Source organism: Sphaerodactylus townsendi, linkage group LG06 (genome assembly GCF_021028975.2).
Source record: "Sphaerodactylus townsendi isolate TG3544 linkage group LG06, MPM_Stown_v2.3, whole genome shotgun sequence".
Lineage (NCBI taxonomy): Eukaryota > Metazoa > Chordata > Lepidosauria > Squamata > Sphaerodactylidae > Sphaerodactylus > Sphaerodactylus townsendi.
The window spans coordinates 95170824-95192935 of NC_059430.1; the positions used below are offsets into that span (position 1 = coordinate 95170824).

A 22112-nucleotide genomic window follows, 5' to 3' on the forward strand; every position below is an offset into this window, starting at 1 on the left:
AACCAGCCCCAACCTTGCTTAAGTTTATGAGATCAGGCTAGGCTGGGCCATCCAGGTTAGGGCATAATTTACCATACCTGAATTAATTTACCATACCTGCATTTGTTGTTCACATTGTACTCTAAATTTGTAACCCCAGTTAATTGGTTATGCTGCCTGATTGCATTGTTTGTTATCTTGTAATCCTCCTTGAATCTCAGCAAGAAATTCAGATTATGAATAAAGTCAATATAATTAATTTTCAAATGCAGGTTATGTATTATTGCGTATGAAGTGCAATCAAGTTGCTTCCAACTCCTGGCAACTCTATGAATCAATATCCTTAAAAATGTAATTTCAATTTCATATCGTAGCCATCCAGGCCCCTGCTCTATCAACACCATATGCAACCACAACAAAATGCAAAGGGTCATCTATTCCAATCCTCTGCATAACACAGGAAATTCATAATCACCTTCCCAACATCAGATTTAATGCAAAATGAAATGTCCTTCAAGTGGGTTTCTTAGCAGCACATTCCTGAGAAATAAACTAGTAATCATCCCCCCCCCCCCACCCATTCTGGTCCTTTGAATTATTTTTATTTATTTCAAGAGCCAGCCTGTCGTAGTGGTTAGAATGTCAGACTAGGACGCAGGAGATCTGGGTTCAAATCGTCATCATGCCATGGAAACTTCCTGGGTGACGTTGGTCCTAAATGGAGGTAAGGAGAATAATAATGTAAACTTCTTTAAGACTCCAATGCAGATGAAAGCCACTTTAGTGATGATAATTTGATCAAAAAATGAGCACAAAAGCTTTACAGTAAAGTGATTTGGCTTGTGTAGAGTCCAAAAGTAGTGGGAAAGGAGTTCCAGAGTGGTGCTCTGCATGTGCTCAAAATCACTAAAAAGTGGGTGAATGAATGGCTCCAATTGTTCTCTTAGTGATAAATAGCTAAAAATGATTTTCTGGAGGAAACAAAGGGGGGGGAATATTACTCATTTAGTATAATAAGGAGTACATTGAACTTGTCTTAGTCTGCTGATAGTTGTCTTGCTGGTGTATTACAGAAGGTTTACGAATCATAGATAGTGAATAGTAGTGGATATAGTAAATAGGATTTTTTTGTAAATATTTGTGCAATTAATAACAATATGTAAAGTTTTAATATAATATAATAATCTATATTTAATAAGAATTGTTAAATTGTCATATATTTATGTTGTGTAACAGCTTGATTATTGATGTATATGTCAGTGATCTTTGGTTGGAAATAAATTTATTTGGGGAAAAAATCACTAAAAAGTGTGAGTCCCCCTCAGGAGGGAAAGGCATTCAAAACAGGCTTGAGAGGGCAACATTTTTGGAAACTAAAGTTGCCAACGCTACTATTTTTGGCATCAGAACAACAGGCACTGCAAACCCAATCGGTTCTGCTTTATATTTCATTGAACATTTTTTGTTCCATTGTGAAATTTGCAAATCCTGTCCTGAGAGACACTTAAAAAAAAAGACACCTTTAATACAATGAAGTTTAACACAGAAGTGGCCTTTGCCAAGCAGCACACATCTGAATTTGCTAGGATGCCATCAACTTCAGCTTCGAGTCTGCTTCAGAAAGCCTCCCTGTGATTGGGCTACTTCTAAGCTAACAAATGTGAGGAGCAAAATGATTGGAGGATTCTTTTGTCCCTAGCTGCCTAGGCAACAGCATGCAACTTCACTCAGGATTCTCTTTTAAGGCAGCCCTTGAAAACCAGGTAAGAGCAAACTCAAAGTAGCTGGACACAATGCTTCAACTTCTAAAATAAGCCAACCCATGGGGATACTGCATTGCCACCAATGAAATCTAGCTCCAACTGCAAATAAAGTTCTCTGCAGAGCGGAGAAGTAGAGAATATACCTAGTTGGTCACCGCTGGAGATAAGTGTCTCTTCTAGGTTGACTCCTGAAACAAGACCTGAAGTGGAGCGGGGAGGAACACAAAGGGGGAGACAAATCAAAGAACTTGGTCTGGGCAAACAAAGGGCACAAGGTGGCCCAGGTATAGAAAAACCCAGGTTTTATTTTGGTTTATTGTGGGGAACTGGGAAAAGAGCTCTTCTGATCTGGCAGCCTCTCTTTTGGTCCCATCTGGCAGACAGTTCACAACTCAGAGATCCAGGCTATGTGATATTCTATGCTGTCGTTCCTGCAAATGCTATGCAGCTGTTTATAGTAGGGGCAGGTGGTGGGGGAGTTCCCAGAACCTCACTGAGTGTCCTGATCCATTTGTAGTCCTTTCTGGGGTCTTGGATTTTGTCCTGTGCTCTTGTGTCAGACTGGTTGTGGCCCGTGGCTGACATATCTGCTGAGATTTGTTTGAAAAGCTCAATATTTCAATGCTTGCTCTCTAAAGTCTCCTGTATCTGGTCCTCTCCCCACATTGCTAGGAGATTGAAGGTCTCCCACATACACCAGTCACTTTGTGTGTGGTTACCATCATGCACAGGGAAGGCAAGCATTTGAGGAGAACCGAGCTAGAGATTCTTGCTAGTAACCACAGCATATCCCTTGCAAAATTCCAGTCTTCAGCCTGCTGCCACCCCACAGAGTGCCCATCCTCTATGAAATGGAATGCCATCCCATTGGCTCAAGTAACCATTAAGACTCCAGATTGGTTGAGGGAATCACTGTGAGGATCACTCCATCCTGCTGTTGCTCCCCCATTAGTCATGGATGCAGGATGAAGGCAGGAAATGCCCGGGGGGGGGGGGTTGTTATTCAATTCAGTAGATGGGAAAGCTTTGCAAGGACACATCAATGTCCCTTCCTGGCCATGTTTCCCCTGTCCATAGAGATGCCATGCTTGGTTTCTCCATGGTGATGACAGGTTGTCTCCTAATCCAAAAGTGAAAGATGCAACACCGTCATCCTTTCTTTGTCTTTTGCCCAATCTGGGCTACAAGTGTGGAGGAAATTCCCACCAGTCTAAACCCAGTTTGGTTAGTAAGAAGTATTTCATCCTTTTTCATAGGCCCTGCATCCAGTGCCTTTAGACCAAGCCATTTACACTGATGAAACAATAATCTTATGGTAATCCTTTAACTTTCCAGACACTTAAAACACAGTACCACCCCCTCTCTTGATTTAAAGTAGTGTTATCTGTTAATGTTTTAGAAGCAAGATGGTGAGTCTGATCCAAAGAGATTATTTGGCTCACCAAAGATAGTTGTGTGACTGTGGAGAATTTCTTTGAGCCTTCCTAGCCACAACTAGTAGATTCCAAAGGAAAATGGACTTCCAGGGAACAGAAAACAAGAAAAAAGGTATGGCAACTTTCTGAACAAGCAACCAAGTCACCAAAAGAAACACCCCAGTCCTTCCTTTACCCTAAACCCGTGGTGGCGAACCTTTGGCACTCCAGATGTTATGGACTACAATTCCCATCAGCCCCTGCCAGCATGGCCAATTAGTCATGCTGGTGGGGGCTGATGGGAATTGTAGTCCATCACATCTGGAGTGCCAAAGGTTTGCCACCACTGCCCTAAACATTTGTCATTCATTACACAATGAAGATGTCTTCAGGATTCTACAGAGCTCCTTACTTTTAATAGCTGTGGACTCTTCTGCTGTCTGGGGCACAACCAGAGGCATGGGGGGGGTGCCTGGGGCACCTCTGACCCCCCTCCCCCTTGCCCCCCCACACCTTACTTACCTTAGCCAGTGGGAGCTAAGGGGGAGGGGCACCCGGCGGCAGTTCAGCCAGGCTGCTCCTTCGGCTGGCAGAGGCTCCACTGGCTGTGTAGCCCCCCACCCCACCCCAAGGCAAATAATAGGCCCCTGCAGCCATTTCAGGTTGGGGAAATTGTGAGGTTTGAAAGATATATGCCTGTTCTGCCCGTGAGCTTCAGGACTGATCTGAATTGGCCCAGTGCAGCATGGGAATTAAGTTCCAAGAGTGTACAATTTCCAGCCCACATCTGATTGAGAGGCCCCAGGCCAGCCCCATGGGATCTGTGATATGTGAACTGGCCCCTTGTTTACATAACAGCAGTAAAAGCATAGCCTATCTTCATTCTTTATTTTCTACTTCAATTTTATAACGTCTACATGTTGTTCATTGCGACTTTTGTATAATCAGTACCAAGAAGAATTGCCGCTGGGGTTCCCCTAAAAAGCCAGCATTGCTTATCTGCAGGGGCAGAATTCTATATGTGGAAGGTTCTGCTTATAAATTTCCTTTGGTCTCTTTGTTTTATAGGCTGCCTAATTGCTTCTTGTTCTGTCCAGGGCTGGTTAGTCAGTTCTTCTCAGTCAGTTTTGTTTGAGGATGGGGTACAAAGGAACAAAAGGCTGCTTTTCATTTTGTTTGGGGATGGGGTATAAAGGAATAAAGTACTGCTTTTCACTTTGCAGTCAGAGCCATTGTCTGATATTTCCAAATGATTGTACTTGCGTATGAGTGCTATTGTGATAAGAAGAAGTAATTTTTAAGTTCAGTTTTGCCAGCAAAGTAAAAAAAACAGCATTAAACCTGACTCCACCCTAAAGAACTGATACTTAACAGTTGATTCATGAATTCTGAGGGAGAGGAGAACAGGAAGTAATTAATGCATCAGGTAGCAGAAAGAAAATGTAGAGGGTTGATGCCCTGAGAAACCTAATTAGTGGCTTGCCTCCATACATGGGGCAGTCTAACATAGCAATTATGTTTTATTTTTATTTACGCATTTTTATAATCCCTACTCAACCCTTCCAACTACTTCAGAGTGACTTATTCTAAAATCATATTCACTCTGAAATCAACCAATTAAACAACCAATTAAAACAAATAATTCTATATCTGAATTGAAAGACTGGACTGCATAAAACTCTCAAGGAAAAAAAGCACTCTGGAACAAAATAGTTCTGCCAGCCTTCCCAAATCCTTCTAAAGACAGAGCTTTGTGCACTGACTCTGTAGTCTCGTTCTAAAGAATTTGCACAGCAACAGAAAATGGCTGACAACTATCAGCAAAAGTGAGAGACACCTGTAAGGAAGGCAGCATGGTCCGAAATACCAAGTGTAATGTAGCCAGTGCATAGGTTCAGCAAGGAAGGGCAGTTCTTTTTACATTCACAAAATCACCACATATCAGTTCTGGAAAGAAAGCTGGTAGGAGGACAAGGAAAACACTGGCATGCAAATGGGTCAGTGACAATGTCCTCGCCCAGGTGATGCGGGGAAATGAATGCACAGAAAATAAATAAATGTTTTCTGGATCCTCTGTGAAAACTGTAAATTAATCATGGCAGGCTCAGACTAAACAGCTAATGTACAAGTGACCTAGGATACTGCAAATGGGAAAAATATTACGTAACTATGTAATTAGACAAGCTGCATTTTGAAATCAAATTTGTAATTGCATTTGTACATTTTCTTCTTTACATTTGCAGTAAGGTTCTATATTTAATTTTTTTTTCCCTAGGCAGGAACTTTTCTTCCATCCCTTTAAAATTCCAGACTTCTGTGATCTCAAACACTGAAAAGAAAGGTTTTAATTCTCAGTCAAAGAGAATTCTGTTTATTCCGGTAAGCAAGCTCCTTTATCTGCAATTCAGACAGCTTTTCTAGAGGAAATCCTGTCCCACCAGAAACAATCAAGAGTCTTGTGGCAATGTATTGTCGAAGGCTTTCACGGCTGGAATCACTTGGGTGCTGTGTGGTTTCCGGGCTGTATGGCCGTGTTCTAGCAGCATTCTTCTCTGACGTTTCGCCTGCATCTGTGGCTGGCATCTTCAGAGGATCTGATGTTGGGAAAGCAAGTGGAGTATATATACCTGTTCGTGTGTACAGGGTTGGTGGGAAACCTCAACGTGAGTAACAAAGGCTGCAACCAGGTCAATAGTTGAGGGCATCTGAATAGAAGTATGAGTAACAATGAAGACTATAGCCTGGGAGTAACCCTGTAGATAGCAAGGTCACTGGTGGGAGCATCTGAATAGAAGTATCCTGGCCTTTGTTTCTTTTGTCAGGATGACCATAGACAAAAGAAACAAAGGCCAGGATACTTCTATTCAGATGCTCCCACCAGTGACCTTGCTATCTACAGGGTTACTCCCAGGCTATAGTCTTCATTGTTACTCATACTTCTATTCAGATGCCCTCAACTATTGACCTGGTTGCCACTCATAGACAAGGTTTCCCCACCCACCCTGGACACTCCAACAGGTATATATACTCCACTTGCTTTCCCAACATCAGATCCTCTGAAGATGCCAGCCACAGATGCAGGCGAAACGTCAGGAGAGAATGCTGCTAGAACACGGCCATACAGCCCGGAAACCACACAGCACCCAAGTCTTGTGGCACTTTGAAGAAGCAGACCTTGGTTCACAAAGCTTATGTCACAAGTAATCCATTTGTCTTTAAACTGCCACAGATCTCTTTTGTTATTTGTATGCCCCTGTTTGTATCTTAGAGCAGGGGAGTCCAACTCAGATCAAGGTGTCCATGAACTACAGTTCCCATAATGCTGGCAGGGGCTGATGGGAATTGTAGTCCATGAACAACTGGAGGGCCAGAGTTGGACACCCCTGTCTTAGAGTATATCTATGAGCTGTTTTTTGGCAAGGTTTTGAATGCATTGAATCAAAGAGACCAGCTCCAGCAAACCACATGGTGTTGTGAGATATGCAATGATGCTGGCCAGTCCACTAAGTGGAGTAGGAGAGGAGGCACAGCCCATGCTAAGGCATCACATCTTCTAGGGTTGCCAGCTTTGGCCTGGAAAATTCCTGGAGATTTGGAAGCAGAGTGTGGCGAAGGAGGAACTGGAGAGAGAAGGAGCTCAGTGGAATCTACTCTCCAAAGCTATTTCCTCCAGAGGAACTTGAACTCTGTTGCCTGTAATTTTGGGAAATCTTTAGCCAGCCATTGGAAGTTGGCAGCCATCACATCTTCCCACATTTCATAGATGAAAACAGAAACTTGTCGCGGTCAGAACCTAATGACAGTACCTCCATGGTGGATTCCGCACAGGGCAAATATAACAGGTGCAGAACACAATACTTTGCACAGGGCCTGCCCCCAAAACGAGTCTGCCCCGTTTTATTTCCCTCAACCTGGGATTTTCAAAAATTGCTAAACCAGCAATTCTTTTGTACAAGCCCAGGTTGGAGCCGCTCCTGTATAAATATCCAGGCAGGAGGCACTTTGTTTCCCACCTTTCCAAAACGCTATCCACAGAGTGCGCCTGCCTGTCATTCTGTGCAGGTCGCCCAGCAGGACGGGGGCAGGTTCGCTAAGGGCCCCACAGGGTACAAAGTCCCCCAAGCATGTTTTCTCCCCATGGCAGCGAGTATGACCAATTCACAGCAATATGTTCATTATTGCTCTGCTATTGCAGGGAGGTCCCCTTTTCTTTTTCTTTTCTTTTGTGTCTTGCAAATGCGCAGCTATGCAGGTGCAGCCAATCGTATTGTCGGATGATCGGCATGGCTGCGGGAGTTCATTTTTGTATGCCTGCGCAGCTACGCATGTGTTGCAGGATTTTTTTTAAAGAGAGAAGCGTCTCCGTTCAAAGGTGCAAAAAGCAACACAGATTGCTTCCCCGAGCTCCAATCACTGCCTGCATGGCATGCATGTGAATGGGGAAAAGGGAAATGGATTCCTTTATAATGACTGCAACCCATTGTACATTTGCTGTGTGGAATTCACCCATGTGTTCCCCTACCTGAGTCCTGTCGACCAGAAATGCACTTGGAGCTCCATGCTAAAATCTTAGTCCCCAGGTACACAGGGGTCTGATTGAGCCTGGAATCTCAAAACACAGGGAGATTGGGGTTAAGCCACCAGTACCGTTCCCCTAACCTAAACTGGCTCCTAGAGCTTTAGACTGCCCTGCTGGGGATGTACTGATGGATCACAAGTATAGCAGTAAGTTACATGTAAGTTTCCTCAATAAGTCTAGCCCTCAAGGTTCTATGGCTAGGCTTCGAAAGCACCTAGGAAATATCCAATGGACATTATGTTATTTACAGGTTCACAGAAAACATTTTACGTACATTCTAAAGTGCTTGCATGTCAAGGCTGCCCAAGAGAGATTTACAAATGGTAGTGGCAAATCTCTACAGTCAAGCAACAAAGCAGAGAATTCTGGGTGCAGTGGACCAGGGTTTTTTTTGTAGCTTGAGTGAGTTTCACCTGGGAAAACTGCAGCAACGATAGGAGCAGGAGCAGCTGTGCTACAAAACTATTTAGAAAACTGCTTCTGTCTATACTCCTTTACCAGCCTGTAAATACCTACTCAACTGGTCACCTGTGGTGAAAAAGATTCCCCTCTAGGTGATAGGGCCAAGAAGCCAGGTGTTTCTTTTAAGGCCAAAAGCAATTCAGAATGGAAATGTGCTTTATATATAATTCTGTTATACATTTCGCCAGTTAATGATAAAATAAAGCAATTGCCAGGACCGACAATCCAAATGTGAATCTCAGTGGGAAAGAAATTAGCAAAGCATTTCCTTCCCTACTTTTTCCTAATGCAAATAGTCCCTTCCAAACTTTTCTTACTTCCATCCCTTTAAAACCCCCAAAACTTGTCAAAGCAAAAACAGTTTGCTGAGGCAATGTTTAGCAGCAAATGGGGAACAAGTTTAATCCTATCCCTTTTCCAACCATACTGATGATCTCACCCTTTAAACCACAGCCCCAACAGCTAAATTATATTTTTAAGTAGTGATTAACGATGGCAGACTAGTTTCAGGTGGATAGCCATGTCAGTCTGTAGTTGAACAGCGAGCTCTCAGTCCAGTAGCACCCTTTAAAACTTTTGAAAAGTGAACATTCATTTCCCTGCAAAAATCTTCTGAGACTGTGATGGGTGCTCTTCCTCCTGGCCAGTAGATGGCAGCAGAATTTCACAGAAGGTGTGAGTTTAGTTCTTCAAAGATGCTTTGGTTGGAGAAAGCCAATGTAAAAAAAAAAAAAAGGACAGGTTTTCTCCAACCTGTGCAGATTGAAAGTTCACATTTTCTCGCTGCTGCTCTCACGGAGACAAAATTGCACACTACTGTAATCCTTGTTGGTACTTTTGACTTAAAATTGCTCTGGTTTTCCACACTAAGTTCTCATACAGAATATAGGGGATGGAATTGACCCTTTAACTAATGGGACTGTTACTTGGAGGCCACTGCCTTGGAGGACAAGCCAGGAGCAAGCCAAGTCCCAACGATGGATGAGCTACCAAGAATGGGCTGCTATTTTCCCCAGATTTTTGCTATCTTGTTTAAATGACGCAACCGCACGCATGGTAGGTCCCTCATAAATGCCTACTTTTGGGAGCCATGAGTCCTCAGATTCTTGTAGAGCATGTACACTGTGTTGAAATAATGCACAGAACAGCTTTCCAATGACGGTACATACTTGATCCATAATATGGGACACAAGGACCCAAGTGTGTCAGGTCTTTTCACAGTGAGGTTTTGTGTGCTTGCATCCTCACATCCTGTTTTTCATCTGTTTCCTTGTCATTTCTCTGTGCCGTCTCAAATGGCATCAAAGGTAGTTTGAGAAAACATGGATTAATGAGGAAACCATGGAAAGAGAATGGCTGGGAAACAAAGAAGCTCAGAGGACAAAAAGCTGCAGTTCAGCACCAAAATTGTAGGTGAATCGCTTGAAACACCCTGTGACGTTCTTGACTCAACAGCACACAGATAGTATGACAAGCAGGGTTCTTAGGGTCAAGCTATGTAATACATCCAATACATGTCAGGTTATGGGTATACAGCTGTTCGTGCAGTTAGACAAAAATGGGGGAAATTCACCTTTAAAAGCACTTGCTCACTCTGTGCTGTGTGGAGAAGGAACTTCCTGTTTCCCTACCACACTGTTCTCACCAGCGAAAGGCAAACTGTTGCCACTGCCCTTTCAACTGGCAAAAGCAGCATGGGAGGGGAACTGTATAAGCTGAGTTCCCTCAAGGTATGTCTGTCTGAGAGTTTCATCATACACTGTGACCCAACATGTGTTGGGCATATCACATACTTACATACTTAGCATCTCTAGGTTCCCCATCTTTTACTCCTGGATCCTACATCACCTGCCTTCTGCTACTCCCAGCAAAGGCTGATCATGAACTGAGACCTCGAAGAGTACAGCAAGGAGATGGAGATGTAAGCCGTACCCTCCAGAAGCAGGCTACTCGTTTTTAAAGGGGCCTTACCTAGTTGCCTAAGTGAACTCTCCAACACAGCTGGGATGGTTTTGAGGCTTCAAGGGGAGAGATTGCAAGTGCTTTTGTGGGCTCTGGGATGGGAGCTTCATGGTCCAAGACTGAGTCAGAAGGAAGGGTTGTACCCCAGGGTGAGTGAGTTAATACAGACTTTTGTGGCTCTTCCTGCATCATAAGAACATAAGAAAGAGCCTGCTGGATCAGAGCAGAGTCCATCTAGTCCAGCACTCTGCTACTCACAGTGGCCCACCAGGTGCCTTTGGGAGCTCACATGCAGGATGCGGAAGCAATGGCCTTCTGCTGCTGCTGCTGCTGCTGCTGCTCCCGAGCACCTGGTCTACTAAGGCATTTGCAATCTCAGATCAAGGAGGATCAAGATTGGTAGCCATACATCAACTTCTCCTCCATCAATCTGTCCAAGCCCCTTTTAAAGCTATCCTAGTTAGTGGCCATCACAAGCGCTGCAGCCTCTCCTCATAAGGAAGGTGCTCCAGTCGCTCAATCATCATCGTTGCCCTTCTCTGCACTTTTTCTATCTCTTCGATATCCTTTTTGAGATGTGGCAACAGGAACTGAACATAGTACTCCAAGTGTGGTCGCACCACTGCTTATGTAAGGGCATGACAATCTTTGCAGTTTTATTATTAATTCCTTTCCTAATTATCCCCAGCATAGAGTTTGCCTTTATAACAGCTGCCATGCATTGAGTTGACATTCCCATAGAACTATCAGCTAAGATGCCCAAATCCCTTTCCTGGTCTGTGACTGATAGCACTGACCCCTGTAGCGTGTATGTGAAGTTTGGATTTTTTTTGCCCCTATGTACATCACTTTACATTTTGCTACATTGAACTGCATTTGCCATTTCTTAGCCCACTCACCTAATTTATAAAGGTCCACTTGGAGCTCTTCACGGTTCTCACCACTTTACCTAATTAAATGTCCAAGAAATCCTGATACCACGCTACCTCTACTTCCAGGTCATTTATGAATAGGTTAAAGAGCACCGGGTCCCAAACAGATCCTTGGGGACACTGCTCCCTACATCTCCATTGTGAGACCTTCCCATTTACACCCACCCTTTGCTTCCTGTTTCTCAACCAGTTTTTAATCCATTGGAGGACTTCCCCTCTTATTCCTCGATTGCTGAGTTTTCTCAATAGTCTCTGGTGAGGAACTTTGTCAAAAGCCTTTTGGAAATCCAAGTAGGTTTCCCCCTTATCCACATGCCTGTTTACACCCTCAAAGAATCTCGTAAGATTGTAAGGCAGGACTTGCCTCAAAGGGTGCTTGGCGTGCCCCCATCTGCAGTGGAGTTGACCACAAAATGTTTGACTGTCCATCTCCTCTCAGTAGCCTCATTGTATGAGTCATCCCCCAAACATCTAGATTGACCCTCAGCTTTCCAGGCTGAGCCATGCCCCAACTTAAGCCCTGTTTCTTTCACTGAAAGGTGGTGTCCTCGATTGTGAATCAGCTTTGTTTTCTTTCATTCTATAAATAGAAATCCCACCCAGAAATCATTCTGAAATAAAAATAAAAAGCATTTTTGGAAGGGACATTGAGTCAAGGAGGCATGAGGCATCTTGAAATAATATACTCTGCCCACACACTGAAATAATTTGGGCCAAATGTAAAGGTGGGATTAGGGATGCAATGGATTTGAACTCCATTGAGCCTTTATCTTGCTGCTGCATAGACACCGGAGAAATCTGATCCTCTGTTTTAGACCCATTTTGCCATGAAACTTGAGACTCCCCATTAAAATGAGATTATTTTGATTTTGAAACAAGCAGAGAGCCTGCTTAGTGTACAGTGACAATTGACAAAAACCAGCCAAAAATCCAGAGGCTTAAGTCATGGGAGGGGATGCATTGAGCCCATATTATAATGCCATTGTATGCAACTCCACCCACAAGGTCATGCTCATGTCGTGCACATGCTGGATGGAGGAAAACAACCTACCCTGGTTTTGACATTCAGCACCTTTTCTAATAGTACTGGCAACAACCATTTGCAGAATTTGCAGCTGATCAACCATACCCCTAACCAGTTAGTGAGTTTGACAATGGAAACGGATTCATTGGCCATAGTTTTCAGAAATCTCCATCAATCATCAGGAAATTCCTGTGTTTTGGCAGTACAACCTCTGCAATATCACTAAGCCTAATCATGATGATGTCTTGTGTTCCCCCTAGAATGAAAATCCAGGTCCAGGATGTTACAATGTCACACATCAATCTACTCTTCTCAACAATGTCTCCCAGTCCCGGAAAGGAACTTGTTTTTTTCCTTCCTTGGTAAGGGAAATGTTAGGGTTGTAGTAACATGGAGTGGTTCAGGAGGTGCTGCCAGGGGGAGGGAAGTAAATTGGCTGGTGGGTGGGAAGGAAAAGCAGGAAAAGGGGCTTTCAGGGGAGGGAAGAGGAGATAATGGAAAATGAGATGTCTCCTGTAAGTCCTTGTGTGTTGCCTGCTTGTTGTTTTCTAACTTCTGTAATCCAGTTTTTACATTGTTTATGATATGTCATGTCTTGTACTGTTTCTGTTGCACTGTTTTCTAATTTTGTAATCTGCCCTGAGTTTCAATGAAAAAGGGAGATTGTGGAAGCAATCCTCAACAGGACTACTGAGAAGAAGAAAGTCCCATGTTATTCAATGAACCCAGAAAAGGATCTGCAGGATCCTTATCACACCTGTGATAAAGGGAGAGAGATAGAAAATTAATTATGACTGAAATGGGTGTAATTAAACTTGAATTCCACCCTCAATTTATTATTCAAAGGCAAATACTTTTGAAATTAAGTCCAGGCAAATGTGACTGAAACTGTGCCGGCAAATGGCACTTGAGAGCCCCAAATGTTGTCCTTTGCATTTTCTCACCAACGGAGCTAGAAGATACAACATTTCAACATAAGATGTATGCCATGTAAGGGCACCCTTATGATTCCATCAAACCCCTGTTCTTCCCATGAAACAGTGAGGGTGAAGTCTGGATGCCCCTTCTCCCCACTTGGCATGGTAGTAACCGTAATACAGTCCCCATGCTACCATGAGGCACAGACCTCCCAGCATAAAAGGGTATCATGTGAATCAGCAATTAGTCTCAGTGTCTGGGATAGTTTGCTAGAGAGGCAGATGTGACTAATAAGGATTCATAGAACTAGTCTGCACAATTGGGCTATGCCAAGGTGCATGATACCTGCACAAATGGGTCACTCAGGACTTGAGACTTTTGTTAGTTCCATGGGAATGTTAAAAACATCAGAACAGAATAAAGGAATACAAAAGAGGTACATGTTTCTGAAACCTTCAGGTTTGCAGAAAAATCTGAGGGCAAAGTATGTATGTGTAAGTATTAAAGAGGATATCTGTAGCCTGTAAACTCTGCTTCTATTCTTCTAGGGTTAGAATCTACTGAGATAAAATTAGAACTAGGAGTCCATATTCCCTATCAGTTCTTCTGTCAGCATGGCCACACCTGGGCTATGCTGGTAGGGGCTGATGGGAACTGTAGTTCCTGAAACATCTGAGAGCTTCTTAGGTTCCCTACTCCCCTGCTCTAGGCCAGTCTCTACCTGGAGGCTGGTAAACTTAAAAAAAAAAGAGCAAAACAGTGCCTGCTGGCCATCTGCCTCTGGATGATAATGAGGAGGTACCTAATGTTTGGGGTGGCATTTTTAGTTAGAAATGCCAAAACAGTGCTCCCACATTGTGGGAGGGTAGGAGCAGAGACGCACGGGCATGAACGTAGTGCCTAGAGGGCAAGCGGCCTTGTTTTGCAGACTCTCCCACCCCCCCAGTTCTCTGATAGGACGGGGGTCACAAAACAAGGTCCTTGCCCATGTAGGCCCTTGACCTGGCACTCAGCTGCTGCTGCTACCACCACCCCATCATCTCTGTGCCTCAGGAGGTGAGGAAGTAGCAGCAACCAATGCTGGACCAGGCGCCTGCTGCAGGCCCACCAGGTGCTCCCAGCCCGGACTGGCTGCTGCCGGGCTGGACCAGGCTGCCCCACTTCCATTGGAGGCCATGAGCCACGGCTTCCGATAGAGGTGCCCCCCCCCCCCAAGCAGCTTGATCACATGGGGGTGTGATTTCACGCCTCCCCCCCCCATCACGAATGGTGGCAGGTGGTACCTGCATGGGATACCCATGTCCCCTGCTGGGCATACACCCTGGGTGGGAGATTGAGGAATGAATAGGAAAGGGGGCCATGCGGGCTGCAAAGGGAGGGTCAGGAAAGATAGGAAGGAAAGAAGTGGGGGGGAGGGGCAGGAGTAGTGGTGAAAGGATGGAGAAGGAAAGGGGAAAGACACTGCTGTAGCTGCAGGGGAGAAGGAAAAGGAGAATGGTGTGAGGAGAGGAGTGTGTGGTCTGAATGTTCAGGGGGAGGGAATACCAGCTGGGCCTGAAGCCTGACAGATGGGCAAGAAGGGGAAGCAGAGTAAGAAAACCGATGGTGGATGAGGGAAGGAGAGGAAGCATAGTCAGAGCAGGAAGAGGGAGGGATGAAAAGGAGAGCCCAAATAAGATGTGGGGGAGCAGAGACCAACGTGGCAGGGTCAAGAGATTTCCTTTCCCTCACAAGTTCTCCTGGATCCCTCAGTTGCAATTAAAAAAATGCTTTTGAAATGACACAGGAAAGAGGTCAAGAACCCTCCACTGAAAATGTCAGTAAATGATCACATAAGTTCTTGCCCTTTCCACCATGTCACTGACCCATCTTTAATCTGCCTAAATCTCTGGACATGACTGGGAAACTCTGCAGACTACATATGTTATGAAGGAAATAGGCAATTGGAGACTCCAAATCAAGTTCAGATCTGTCTTCAGAAATAAGGAGTGAACGGGTCAGTTTTTTCCAGCAGTCATTAGAAAAACCATGTGAAGTTTATTCGTTTTATTATGCCCATATTACAGATGGAGATCTGAGGCTGAGAGACAGCAGATAACCAGAGGGTACCTACCCAGTTTCCTGGCTACAAACCCAGGAATATTTGATGCTACTTTTGAAAGATCTGAAGGGCAATGGGTTTGAGAGCCTTTGATTTCTCTCGAGGACCATTTTTTGATTTTTCATGTAAACCTGTATGAAATGTTAGAATTGCCTCCAGATTTTATAGCGAGGAGCAATATACAAATCCTGTAAATCAAATCAAGTAACTTCAGCCTCAACATTAACTCCTCTGATCATGTAAACAGATTCATCCTACCAAATGCCATTTCTTTTCAGGGATGACAGTCACAGGGTGGTGCCACCAAGTCAAGGTGTGACTTATGGCAACCCTGTAGGTTTTCCAAGACAAGAGACTAACAGAGGTGGTTTGCCATTGTCACCCTCTGCATAACAACCCTGGTATTCCTTGGTGATTTCCCATCCAAGTGCTAACCAGGGCCAACCCTGCTTCCAAAATCTGATGAGATCAGCCTAGCCTGCACCGTCCAGAACAGAACATTTTCTCAAGATTGCCCACAGAATGAACAAACCCAGTTTTTGTTTTTTTTTTTTCCAGGACTCACGTCTTGCTTACCACAGAGCCCCTAGCTATCCTGCTGCAAATGCCTACAGTCTCCCGCCTACGCTCGGATCCAAGAAAGACTTTAGCTTAGGATATTCCAGCATGTTTCAACAACCGGTTTCTAGGAAGATACGCACAGCAGCTACTCCAGCCCCCAACCATTATAATGTAAGATGGGCTGAAGAAGCAGAAAGGAGAGTGAGAGCAGGCAAGAAGTGATGAAAAGCAGGCCAGATTTGACATGTTGGCAAGAGCTGGGATGGGAAAGCTATTTGTGTGTACAATACAGTCCTAAGCAGACTTATATCTTTCAAAGTCCACTGAAGTCAAAAGGCTGTAACTCTACCGGCACTGCCCTGTTAGGGTTGCTGTTTTGATCCGCTCCCAGTTATAATCCATTCATGTGCCATTTCCATCTGGATACATTCATTCATTGGGTTAGATTAGTGAGGGATTTGGTTTCATACAATGGAAATATCACCTATGGTGATATCCTCACTGGTGATTAATCCTGGGATAGTCACCCGAAATATCCAGGTTCCCTCGAGATCTCACAGCTGAACCACGGAACACAGATCGGTCCCGCTTGGCGCCCCACTCTATCATGGGATTTTCCTGACCTGGGCTTTGTATATGCACCTTTGAAAAGCACTGCAATGGGAGCTAAAGGGAGATGGGGGCTACACATTTGAGGGTCCTTAATTATGGAATTAAACTCTACCTCAAACCTGATGGTAATCATCAGGAAAGTCTCCTACTGATACCACCCAGGTTTTGTGAAGTTTGACCCAGGGAATCCAAAGCTATGGATGCCCAAAGGGGGTACCTCATCCCCCATTGTTTCAAATGGGAGCTAATAGGAGATGGGTGCTACACATTTGAGGGTTCATAACATTGGCCCACATGAACTAAACTTCACCAAACCTGGGTGGTATCATCAGGAGGGTCTTCTAAAGATACTCTAAAATGTTGGTGGTGCTAGCTTAACAATTGCACTCCTGACAGCCGGCACCCCCTCAAGGGGCAGGGCTAGAAACATACTGCAGTGAGGATGTTGGAACCTGGATGAAAAGGTGCTGATCCTTTTGAAACTTGGCTATCTAGATTAAATTTTCAGTGGGAATTCGGCCATACACACGAAATCAAGCATGTCTGATTAAGCCCACATACAGACTTTTTACTTTTAGCTAAAAATTAGACCAACTTAAAAAAAATAATGTATTGTAAACTTGATGGTCAATGGAGTTGAGAATTCACTTTTTTCTATGCCTGAGTAAACTGTCCTTACTGTATTAAGAACAGAAGTTTGTGTCTTGCAAACTTCACAAATGGAATGAAACTGGAACATGGGTAATTTGGTCTGAATGGGGAATTATTTGCTTTAGCTAATTTGCTTTAATGGTATTTGTGAGGATTTTCTGAGAAAAAAAGTATTTCTAAAATACTTTTCTTTTTTCAAACAACAGTTTTCAAATGCATAGGTTACAATGCAAGCTGTTCTTTAATTACCTGCTCCACAGCTATTTTCCCAGTGAAGAATGCCACCCGTGAGGTGCTTTCACCTTTTCTAGGGGAAAGGAAAAAAGTTTTTCCCAGTGGGGGAGCGGGAATGAGCAGTGCAGAAAAAGGTTGGAAAGACCTTGGATTTCCCCTGAGCCCTGCTCCAGTAGGTGATCTCCTCCTGTATTTGGAAAGGGGGAAACTGTATTTTAAAAAATGATCACAGACCTATATGTCCCATATAATTCCTACATAATTTGGTAAATTTTGTTTAAACTCCTCCATGTATCTTTCCCCATAACCCCTAGCAATCTCACACTGTCCCCACCCCGCACCTTAGGTATCTGTGGTTGTCCTCCAGACATGGGAAATTATTTATTCAAACATTTCTATTCTGTCTTTCCCCATCCAATCCAAGGTCCCCAAGGAAGTGAACATGAAAACATTTCAGACATTAAAACGTTCAAAATACACACATAAAAATATTTAGAACAAATAAAAATAATATGAACACATAAAAATATAAACACAAAAAATTCGACACGTTAATAACACACAAGCAGAGAGGAGGACTAATAAGAGTTAATGAGGGAACACCAAACCAAAAAAATCTCTTGGTCAACTGATGGAAAACAATAGAGGAAGACAGAAGAATCTCCAGGAAAGGGTGTTCCAAAGTTTTGGTGCCACAACCAAAAGCTCCCCAGGCTAGGCTGGTTGCATGGTTGTATTTAGTAGTGATTCTCCTGACGCTTCATTACGTATCTGTGGCTCTGTGGCTGGCCAGCCACAGATGCAGGCAAAATGTCAGAGAATGCTGCTAGAACACGGCCATACAGCCCGGAAACCACGTAGCACCCCAGTGATTCTGGCCATGAAAGCCTTCGACAATACACAAAAAGGCCCTTTTCTCTGGTTATACCCTTTTCAATAAAAAGAACTAAGTAGAATTATAACTTCATCCGCCACATGTGGCCTTTGTTTTAGAATTCTTCTTAGATCCTAGTACCTACCAAATAAAGCTAGATAGGCACTAGGACCCAAGCACAGCATTCTAAAACAAAGACAGTCCAGCACATAGTGGGTGAAATTACAATTCTACTTACGGTAGCTTCAGACAGCACAGGCATCCAAAGCAGGGCTTCAGAAGATTACTATTGTGGTCATTAGGTTCATATAGAAAATTTTCCCCAAGGTGCTATTACCCCAATACAGAGAGAAATATATACCCATGTTGATCCTGTCTTTTCCCTCTACCAGGGTCCAGGGCTTACACACCAGAAACAATGCTGTGTGTAAAAGTGGAGGAAAGCACATGCAGTTAAGAAGTCAAGTGGCAGGAACAGCCTGGAGCAGAAAAGCCCCACATCAGAAAATAGGATCACCTCTCTCCCTGTTATGTGTCTTTCAGCCCTGAGACATCTGCCCAGCTGGTGGCACCAGCCCTTCAGCATTTTGCTGGAGTCAAGAATACTGAGCACATTTTTTTCCCCACCCTGAAGACATTCCCTATTTTTGCAGGTTCTTATTACCGTCTTGCCAACCACACCCCTAGTAAAAATATTAGGGTTATATTTTAATATTCTAAACAGGATTTCTTCTGGGAAGAACCGTCTGGAGTTAATCACTAACCTGTGATTTACTCAGAACTACAATGCGTAATCGTTTGGCCAAGCCAAACAGGAAATGATCCATTTGAAAGGCACCAGGGCTGGAATAATTTATGGCCATGGGCAAGAGAGAGCTCATGGGAAGAAACTAAGGGCCCAGTTTTACAGTCTGTTGGCTGCCAACCTCCAGGTGGAACTTAGAAGTATCCTGGAATTACAACTGCTATCCAGAGTACAGAGATCAGTTCCACTGGAGAAAATGGCTACTTTAGAGGTTTGTCTCCATGGCCCTAATCAAATCACCTCTCTAGAGGTAGGATTTCGCTTGCATCGCCATCTTTGCCCCCTCTGCCAGCATAAGGGGCACTTCTGCTAGTGAAGAGCAAGGAGGCTGGGATCTGGCCACCCCACATCTCTGCAGCAGTGAAGTCTTTCTTTGTTTCTGCCTCCCTGCACCACGTGAAAGCCCTTTGGAGACAGCGCAGTGGCACAGCAACGGTAAAGCACCATCCTCCTAAGCTTGGCCACAGCCCTTTGGAAATGAGGCTGCCCTGCATTTTACTCCTGATGAGCCTTCCCTCCCTAAATTCCCCTCCCTAGAATCCACCCTCCAACGTCCAGGAAATTCTGAATCTGGAGTTTGTTTGTTTATTCAATTTCTAAGCCACCCTTTCCCAAAAGGGCCCAGGGCAGTGTACAGCCAATAAACAACAACATCAACAATAACCTTTATTAGGCATTCAGAGTAAAAAAATAAATAAAATAATGCAGTGAGTAATATAAGCAGGTCATGTTCCTTGCTATTTTCCTTGGTTGATAAACAATATAAACACAGTTAAAACCATTAAATTCTAAAACAACCATTCAGATAACAGACCCCCATATTCAAAGATGGCAACTTCCCTGCACAGACCCCACAGGAGGCCACAGGGTAATATGATGGTTCATCCCGGCTGGCCAGATGGAAAAGCCTGGCGGAACAGCTCCGTCTTACAGGCCATGCGGAGTTAGCAACCCTGATTCAGGCAAAGCTCCTTTTTGGGGGAAAAAAAGGCAACAGGCCATTTACTTTACGGCTGCTGGCTCAGGCCACAAGTTGAAACATAACATGGATTGTAAAAATATCACCTTGCAAGGATAGGGATGGTTGTCAGTCAGTTAGAGCTTAATAATAATAGGGTTGGGAAATTTGTTCCAGATGCAACTGGGAGTGGCCTCAGCAGAGATGTGACGCCTCATGTATCCCACCCTCCAGCACCCAGCCTATACAGGGGAACTAATTCTGTGGCTCATCATGCCTGAGATCTCTAGGCTTGTGCATGCTCCTGCCTAGGACAGGTTCCTTTGTCCCCGGGCGCCCCAGCATTTGGTCACGTAGCACCCAACATTCTGTAATGTTTGTGTGTTTTTAACCCCTTTAAAGTGTTTTTCACGAGCCTGGTTCAGCAGGGGCGCATTTTATTATCGGCACTAAAATTTCAGGGTATCCAGACTGTCCTAAGGATAATAATCTTGTGCTCTGGTGATGTTTGGTTCAGGGAGCAGTTATGGACCCCCAATGGGGTGCCCCTCCCATTACTTCACGGGAGCACCTGAGATGCTGGGGCTACCCATTTGAGGGACGATAACTTTGTCTCTGAACATAACTTCACCAACTTGGCAGTGCAGCATCATAAGAGCTAATGAGGACACCCGAAATTTGGCATCACTACTTTAAATACACTCTTCAGGGTACCCTTAAGAATTTGTTCAAGATTCTTTGTTTTGCAGTGACTTTGCTCCATTAGCTACAATGGGGAATTTCTGATTGTGGAGTAGGTTGTGACATTTTGAAGAGGCACCAGATCTTCAGGTGGCTCTGTGAGGGTTCTCCCTTGGTAATAGCGCATCCAGGTTTGGAGACCTTTGCTTCTGGGGGGTTCAATTTTATGGCCCCTCAAAAGGCTTATTTTGTTTCCCTGCTCCTGCACATGAAAGCTCAGGCTGAGTTCTCTCAGAACTCTCTCAACTCCCCTCCTGCCCCAGCTAAAGCTCACCATGATGTGGGATGCTATTATCAAGGCCCTTGGAGCCACCCTTGAAAGTTCCGCTGGCTTCTATCTTCAAAAAATGTGCAGCCTGCCTCTAGGAAATTCCCACAATGAGCAAAAGTCACTGCAAAACAAAGAATCTTTAAGAAATTCTTTAGTGCCTGGGAAGGGATGCATTTTTAAAGCTAGTGACAAATTTTCAGGGTATCATGTTAACTATTCTATGATAGCCACCTGCTTGTGAAGGTTCAAAAGAACCAAAGTTATGGTCCCTCAAAATGGGTAGACCTATCTCAGGTTAGCTCCCATTGAAAACAGTGGATGGGGCATTCCATTTGGGCGTCCATAAGTTTGCTGCCCCTGGAAACCAAACATCGCTAAACTTCAGTGGTATCATCAGGGCAGTCTTTTGATGATGCCCTGAAATCATGGTGCCACTAGCTTTAAAAAAAAATGCTATCTCCTGCAGGTCAAAACAATTCTTAAAATAATTTTAAAAAACCCTAAATACCTTTTGCATTCTCAAGATTTGTTCATATTTGGGCAGGAATCGGACACTTTTTTTTTTTGTCCAAATGTGCCTAAATTGCCTCCAAATTCCACCTAAATCTGCTATTTGTTTCATCTTGAATCTCCAACCCTCAAAAGTGATGCTTACTAGGGAGACCATTCCTTTAACAGCATCACTTTCAATTTTAGCTTATCCTGGGACCCCAGATTCCTCCCTTTAAGGTAGATTTTAAAAGAAGAATCTGAGCTCCCCAGTTTAAAACACCATTGAAAGTGATGTGCTGTTTTAGGGGTGGGATTCCACTGGAGGTGTTTTGTGAGAGATGATGCTGACATTTGTTTGGCAAATGTTTGGTTGGGGTGATTTGTGAGAGATTAATATAATTTAATACCCACTTGCACTGGCTTCTGAGTTGTTTCTCAGGCTAACAACCCCACCCCAGGGTTGTTGTGGATTAGGAAATTAGGAAAAGAATTATGGGGAGAGAGCCATGTATGTTTTGGCTGGGAGGGAGATGCTCTGTGAGCTGGTACAAAAAATCATTATTTGTCATGGTGGGGAGGTGGCCTACCATACTGGCAGGGGCACCAAACTAAGGTTTGTCCCGGCCCAGTGTGCCTAGGTACCTCTGCTAGGCTGAAGCTCCAGTTCTGACTGCATCCCAGGAGCCCAGATGTTCATGGACTACACCCCATCACACCAAGCCATGCTGGTTGTGGCTGATGGGATTTGTAGTCCATGAACATCTGAAGAGCCGCAGGT

At 44.1% G+C, this 22112-nt stretch overlaps 1 protein-coding gene across 3 annotated transcripts in view; it reads left to right on the top strand.

The window, feature by feature from the left end:
• The first annotated feature begins 595 nt into the window (after window positions 1–595).
• Window positions 596–22112, top strand: part of STPG1 (sperm tail PG-rich repeat containing 1) — a 45505-nt gene continuing 23988 nt past the window's right edge. The window contains exons 1-6 of one of the 3 annotated variants that reach the window (XM_048501244.1): window positions 596–703; window positions 1679–1742; window positions 3142–3290; window positions 5433–5536; window positions 12377–12478; window positions 15694–15867. In XM_048501244.1, coding sequence (XP_048357201.1) covers window positions 3257–3290; window positions 5433–5536; window positions 12377–12478; window positions 15694–15867 — 414 coding nt within the window. In that variant the 5' untranslated portion in view covers window positions 596–703; window positions 1679–1742; window positions 3142–3256. The remainder of the gene's footprint in view (window positions 704–1678; window positions 1743–3141; window positions 3291–5432; window positions 5537–12376; window positions 12479–15693; window positions 15868–22112) is intronic. The other 2 variants (XM_048501243.1, XM_048501245.1) reach the window with 2 other exon arrangements.